Here is a 7,363-nt window from a genome sequence, read left to right as displayed (position 1 = left end):
GCAAACTAGATAAAGTAAATGCAAGTAAACTAATTTTTTTGTGTTTTCGATATAGCAAACAAGATAGCAAATAAAGTAAAACTAGCAACTAATTTTTTTGTATTTTGATATTAGTGCAGCAAACAAAGTAGTAAATAAAACTAAGCAAGACAAAAACAAAGTAAAGAGATTGAGAAGTGGAGACTCCCCTTGCGGCGTGTCTTGATCTCCCCGGCAACGGCGCCGAGAAAAAGAGCTTGATGGCGTGTATTTCACACGTTCGTTGGGCAACCCCAAGAGGAAGGTATGATGCGCACGGCAGCAAGTTTTCCCTCGGAAAGAAACCAAGGTTTATCGAACCGGGAGGAGCCAAGAAGCACGTTGAAGGTTGATGGCGGCGGGATGTAGTGCGGCGCAACACCGGAGATTCCGGCGCCAACGTGGAACCTGCACAACACAACCAAAGTACTTTGCCCCAACGAAACAGTGAGGTTGTCAATCTCACCGGCTTGCTGTAACAAAGGATTAACCGTATTGTGTGGAAGATGATTGTTTGCAGAGAAAACGAGTAGAAACAAGTATTGCGGTAGATTGTATTTCGAGTAAAGAGAATTGGACCGGGGTCCACGAGTTCACTAGAGGTGTCTCTCCCATAAGACGAACAGACATGTTGGGTGAACAAATTACAGTTGGGCAATTGACAAATAAAGAGAGCATGACAATGCACATACATATCATGATGAGTATAGTGAGATTTAATTGGGCATTACGACAAAGTACATAGACCGCCATCCAACTGCATCTATGCCTAAAAAGTCCACCTTCGAGGTTATCATCCGAACCCCCTCCAGTATTAAGTTGCAAAGCAACGGACAATTGCATTAAGTATGGTGCGTAATGTAATCAACAACTACATCCTTAGACATAGCATCAATGTTTTATCCCTAGTGGCAACGGCACAACACAACCTTAGAACTTTACATCCTCTGTCCAGGTGTCAATGCAGGCATGAACCCACTATCGAGCATAAGTACTCCCTCTTGGAGTTAAAAGCATCTACTTGGCCAGAGCATCTACTAATAACGGAGAGCATGCAAGATCATAAACAACACATAAGCATAACTTTGATAATCGACATAACAAGTATTCTCTATTCATCGGATCCCAACAAACGCAACATATAGAATTACATATAGATGATCTTGATCATGATAGGCAGCTCACAAGATCCGACAATGATAGCACAATGGGGAGAAGACAACCATCTAGCTACTGCTATGGACCCATAGTCCAGGGGTAGACTACTCACTCATCACTCCGGAGGCGACCATGGCGGTGTAGAGTCCTCCGGGAGATGATTCCCCTCTCCGGCAGGGTGCCGGAGAGCGATCTCCGGACCCCCGAGATGGGATCGGCGGCGACGGCGTCTCAGTAATGTTTTCCGTATCGTGGCTCTCGGTACTGGGGGTTTCGTCACGGAGGCTTTAAGTAGGCGGAAGGGCAAGTCGAGAGGCGGCACGGGGGCCCCACACCACAGGGCCGCGCGGCCAAGGGGGGGGCCGCGCCGCCCTAGGGTTTGGCTCCCCCGTGGCCCCTCTTCGTCTCTCCTTCGGACTTCGGAAGCTTCGTGAGAAAATAGGCCCACGGGCTTTGATTTCGTCCAATTCCGAGAATATTTCCTTACTAGGATTTCTGAAACCAAAAACAACGAAAAAAGCAAGCGGCACTTCGGCATCTTGTTAATAGGTTAGTTCCAGAAAATGCACGAATATGACATAAAGTGTGCATAAAACATGTAGATAACATCAATAATGTGGCATGGAACATAAGAAATTATCGATACGTCGGAGACGTATCAGTTCCCGGGGCATGCACATGCACGTCCATAGCCGGAGGAGAGACGTCGACCACCGCGGTATTCTGCACAGGAAGATCAACAGCTGGAGAGGACAGGTTAGTGGACAGGTAAGATAGGTCATATTGACGCACATGATCACTCGTAGCCGGTTCAGTGACAGGGAAATTAATAGCTTCACGAAGAGTGGGAATATCAACCGTAACCCCAGAAGTGGCATACGGAAACACGGATTCATCAAAAACGACGTCACGGGAGATGTAGATACGACCCGTGGATTTATCAAGACACTTGTAGCCCTTGTGCATAGGACTATAGCCCAAGAAAACACACATCTTGGATCTAAACTCAAGCTTGTGAGCATTATACTTGCGAAGACTCGGCCAACACGCGCAGCCAAAGATACGAAGAAACTCGTAATTGGGCTGAATTTTGAGAAGGCGGAAAAGTGGTGTTTCTTTGTTAAGAACGGGTGTAGGCATGCGATTAATCAAGTAGCAAGCCGTCAGAAAAGCCTCATCCCAGAAACGTAAAGGGAGAGAGGAGTGGGCGAGCAAGGCAAGACCTGTCTCGACCAAGTGACGATGTTTGCGTTCAGCGACACCGTTTTGCTGGGAGGTATGAGGGCAGGAGACACGGTGCGAGACACCCGTGCGCTAAAAATACTGATGGAGTTTATGATATTCACCGCCCCAATCGGATTGGACAGCTTTAATTTTGGTGTTCAAAAGGAGCTCAACATGAGCCTGAAAAGCATAAAACACCCGTTCAACATCAGATTTATGTTTAAGGAGATAGATCCAGCAAAAACGAGAATAGTCATCGATAAAGCTAACATAGTACTTAAAACCACCGGAAGAAGCAATAGCAGGACCCCAAACATCAGAGTGTATAAGCTCAAGAGGCATAGTGGTAACACGATGAGACAAAGTATATGATAGTTGATGACTTTTGGCACACTGACAAGCATCACAAACAGAACGAGGACTAGTGGAAGTACAGGATAAATCATGGTTCTTAACAATAGTGTGAACGACATTATTTGTGGGATGACCTAGACGCTGATGCCACTGAGACGATGAAGCCTTGGCACCAGAAAGAGCACGACGAGTGGACAGCGAAGACGCACGGCTAAACGGAACGGGGTAGAGTCCGCCATGACTTCTACCGTGAAGCAGAATTCTCCGGGAGACCTTGTCCTTAACGCAGAAAAAATATCGGTGAAATTCAACAAAGACATCATTGTTACAGACAAGGCGATAAACAGAGAGAAGATTCTGACTAATATGCGGGACATGAAGGATATTATTCAGTTTTAATTGTGAACCGGCTAAAGAAGAGTGACCAATGTGGGCAATAGACAAACCTGCACCGTTGGCCACCTGAACCTGATCCGTCCCGCCATAGCGCTCCTGCATGTGGAGACGCTGAAGATCATTGGTCAGATGATCCGTCGCCCCGGTGTCCATCATCCAGGGCGGAGAGCTGGTCGATGCCGAGTTGCCGGCACGCTGCTGGTTGTTGCCGGTGCGCTGCTGGTTGCTGCCGCGCACGAAGTCGGGGTTGAAGCGGTTCCGACAGTCATCGGCGCTGTGCCCCCAATAGCCGCAGATTTGACACTGCGGGCGCTGACGCCGGCGTCCTCCGTTCTGGCCGCGGTTGCCACCGCCGCCGTTACCACCGTAATTGCCGCCAGTTGGGCGACCGTTGCCGTTGCCGCCCGCTGGCGGTCCGTAGGGCTGGGCGTGGCCGCCCGCCGGCGACCCATAGCCGCCTCCACCGTTACCGCCGTAAGTCTGGCGGCCGCTGTTGCCCCCGCCATAACCGGGCTGAGGGCCTCCGCCAGAGAAGGCGGGCAAGGGCGCGCGGGGCTGCCAGGGAGCACCACCACGAGCAGCAGCATTGGCAGACGAGGTCCACTCCTCGGTCTCAGCCAGCTGTGACAGCTGCAGGCCCTCGTAGTTCAGGACCATGGAATAGAACTCGGCGGCAGTAACCACCCTGGTGATCATGTTCAGGGACGCCGCGATCGGATTGAAAGCGGAGCCGAGGCCGGTAAGCATGTAATCGATGATTTCATCGTCACGAAGAGGAGACCCAGCGGTGGCCATGGCGCCAGCCAGAGCCTGCACCTTGTGCATATACTCGCTTGCGGTCGCATCGCCCTTCCGCGGTCCCCGAATTTGGCGACGGAGATGCTGACTCCAGCCGCGGCTCTGCGCGGAAAACATGGCTTGGATTGCCGTCCAAGCGGCGGCCGCCGTCTTGCAGCCGAGGAGCTGGCTCGCGATCTCCTCGGTCATGGAGGAGAGGAGCACGCCCAGGACCTTCCGGTCCCGAGTCCACCACGTACCATACGCGGGGTTGTCAACCTGCCGAGCGGCGTCGCCGGTGCCCTCGGTGATGGTCTTGGCTGGCGCCGCCACCGTGCCGTCGAGGTAACCATGGAGCGAAGCCCGGAGAGGTTGGTGAGCGTAAGGGCACGCCACAGCAGCGAAGTTGTTGCGATCGAGACGAATCCCGAGCAGTGGGAACCGTGGGAGCAGCCGTCGGCGCGGGCGGAGAGACGACCGGTCCGATGACGGAGAGCTGCATCGCTGCGCTAGAGGAACCCATCGGAGAGGGCGGCGGCGATGAGATCGGATCGGGAGAAGGGAGACCCGTGCGGCGGCTGTAGGCTCTGATACCAAGTTAAAACACGTGTTTAGGGTTTTCGTGGATGGAGCAACGTGCTCCCCACCTCTTCTATTTATATACTTGGCAGGTTACAATACAAGGCACATACGATGCAAATACACACGTATGTGGACCGATCTCTTAACAAAAAGAGGGGTGAGGTTTAGGGTTTAAGATTACTTCAAATACTAATAACAAGAAATCATAGCAATAGCACAAGAATTAAGCAAGGTCACTATGAATCACACTTAATTTAATAAAAGTTTTTGTTAGTTTCAAAATTTGGAACTAGGGAAATTCATTGGTTTTGTTTTGAATTTTTGGGATGTTACAGATGGTTGCAGGAGAGGAAGGACGGCGGCGTTGGGTTGCGCGATTACGACGGTGGCAGGCGCCGGCGGCGCTAGGTTGCTTGGGGGAGACGTCATTCTTCAAGAAATATGATGGTTCAGCTGCTGAAGAAGGCTCAAATGCATGCTCGGTTACAAGGCTCCCTGCATTGCACGGTTACAAGGTTCAAAAATCTCAGTGATAATAGTGTTATGAGTCTTCAGTTCGTCTTAATGGACGTGGCAGACCAGCAGTGCTAATTCGTCTGTTACGCTATGGTACGCCAGCTCGCTGCCGTCCCGCGAGAACTTCAAGGTACTGTGGCACAGGTGGCATCTCGACGTCCATCAAGCCCTGTAGCAGCTGCACCACCTCCGCCATCGTCGGCCGCGCGTTGACGTCGTGCTGGATGCACCAGCAGGCGACCTTGCACACCCTCTTCATCTCCTCGGCGTTGGCGTCCCCTTCCAGCTCGGGATCCAGCAGCGCCATGACTTCCCCTTCCTCGGCCAGCGTCCGCGCGACAAGCAACGGGAAGAAGGTCGTCGTTGTAGTCGTAGCTTGCTCCTCCGTGCTTGTCGAGCCTGTCGACGACACCACAAACTGACTCTCCCCTTGCTCGACGTTCCTTCTCCCGGAAACGATCTCGAAGAGCATCATCCCGTAGCTGAACACGTCGGCCTTGGCCGTGATCGCCTCACCGCTGATCCACTCCGGTGCCAGGTACCCGACGGTTCCCCGCATGCTGGTGAGCACCCGGCTGAAATCCCGGCCGAGGAGCTTGGCGAGCCCGAAGTCCCCCACCTTGGGCGCGAAGGCGGCGTCGAGGAGGATGTTCTCCGGCTTGACGTCGCAGTGGATGATGCAGTCCCGGCACCTCTCGTGGAGGTACGCCAGCCCCTTGGCGACGCCCAGCCCGACCTGGTAGCGTACCTGCCAGCTCAGGACATAGAAAGTCTTGCGGAACAGGTGGCGGTCGAGCGAGCCGTTCGGCATGTACTCGTACACCAGCAACTTCCGGTCGGCACCGCCGTCGGAGCAGAACCCGAGCATGCGGATAAGGTTGACGTGCTGGATGCTTCCCAGAGTGCTCACCTCCGCGCGAAACTGCTTCTCGCCCTGCCGGAACCCCTCCAGCTTCTTGACGGCCACCACGGTGCTGTCGGAGAACTGGCCCTTGAACACCGACCCGAAGGCGCCGGCGCCGATCTTGTCGGTGAAGTTCTTGGTCACGTACTGCAGGTCACTGTACTTGTAGCTCACGTAGCCATCGCCGACGGTGAGACCGTTGACTCTCGATGCTCTTCTCTTTCTTGTCGTATGAACTAGAAGAATGGAGGCGGCGACCACGAATAAGGCGATGGCGAGTGCACCGGAGGCAATCTTGATGTCCCGCCATTTGTGGCCTCTTGGGCCTGGGAGCTCCGACGCGGCCAGCCGGAGGTAGAGTCTCCCCGTGCCGGCCTGGTCATCGCCGACACCGGACTGCAAATTTTGCAGGTTGCCTTGCCATAGGAAGCAGCTGCCGTTGTACGCGTAAGCGGAGCACGTGCAGTGCCCTAGGCATGCGCTCTGGCAGTCGCCGATGCTCGCCGCGCCCGCTACTTGACCGTCATCAGGGAACCTAGTGTCATCCATGCGGAGGAACCTGTCTTGCTCTGCCTTGTTCGAGCCGGCAGCGGTGGTGTTCTTGGCGCACTGCAGCTGGGCGTTACGCCCGCACCCGTCGGTGTAGTCGCCGGAGGCCCAGTTGGGTGGACTGCGCGGGCGGAAGCCCCGGGCGCAGTCGCATGTGGTGGCCGCGCCCTCGCTGCACACGCCGAACGCGCCGCAGCCGCGCGGCACGGTGCACCGTGCCTTGGGCGCCGCATACACGAGGTTCCACGCCTGCGTGGCCTCCACCCAGAACAGCCCCTTCAGCTGTCCGGAGACGTCCATGACGAAACGGTACACCGTCGTCGTGTTGGCGGCGAAGCTGTAGGTGAAGTAGGTCTCGTCGTCGTTGTCGACGAACTGAACAAGGCCTGACGCGGTGACCTCCGGCGCACCGGTGAAGGACTTGCCCGTCCAGTTGCCGCTAAGCCAGTACTCCCGGGTGCCGTTGGCCTGCATCACGTACTGCGGCGCCCCGGACGGGTCGAGCTGGAGGGCATACATCCCCGGCGCGGGGTCGCCGCGCGCCCTCCACGAGACCATACCCTGTATTTCGCTGGTGCGCTTGTCGCGCCTTAGCTTCCCGCCGGGGAGCCACGTGTCGCCAAGGTGGTCGAAGCTCTGCCATAGCACCGTGGAGGCATTGGACGCCGGCGATAGCACAAGGTTGCCGGAATCGTGGAGGACGGCGACAGTGTCTGTAGCGCTGGCTATGCCGCTGGTGTTTGCTTTCGTGGACCAGGCGATCGAGCCGGAGCCGTCAAACAGAACGAGGTTGCCGTCGGGCGCGATGACGAGGGGTGATGAGGCTGGGTCGGAGATCGGCCTTTCGCGGTTGGCCACCCAAACCGGCGTCTGAGCCACCATGTT

At 54.9% G+C, this 7,363-nt stretch overlaps 1 protein-coding gene across 1 annotated transcript; it reads right to left on the bottom strand.

Annotated features, from left to right (window-relative positions):
- Positions 1-5,113: 5,113 nt before the first annotated feature.
- Positions 5,114-7,036, bottom strand: LOC124647972 (G-type lectin S-receptor-like serine/threonine-protein kinase At2g19130). The gene has a single exon (XM_047187809.1). The coding sequence runs from the start codon at positions 7,034-7,036 to the stop codon at positions 5,114-5,116; it is 1,923 nt and encodes a 640-aa protein (XP_047043765.1).
- Positions 7,037-7,363: the final 327 nt, after the last annotated feature.

The sequence above is a fragment of the Lolium rigidum genome, chromosome 4, assembly GCF_022539505.1.
Source record: "Lolium rigidum isolate FL_2022 chromosome 4, APGP_CSIRO_Lrig_0.1, whole genome shotgun sequence".
Taxonomy (NCBI): domain Eukaryota; kingdom Viridiplantae; phylum Streptophyta; class Magnoliopsida; order Poales; family Poaceae; genus Lolium; species Lolium rigidum.
Note: the sequence above shows the minus strand (reverse complement) of the source record. Positions and strands in the feature narration are given on the sequence as shown.

Excerpts from the sequence above, each read along its gene's own strand:
- LOC124647972 (XM_047187809.1), bottom strand. The coding sequence starts at position 7,036 with ATGGTCTCGTGGAGGGCGCGCGGCGACCCCGCGCCGGGGATGTATGCC.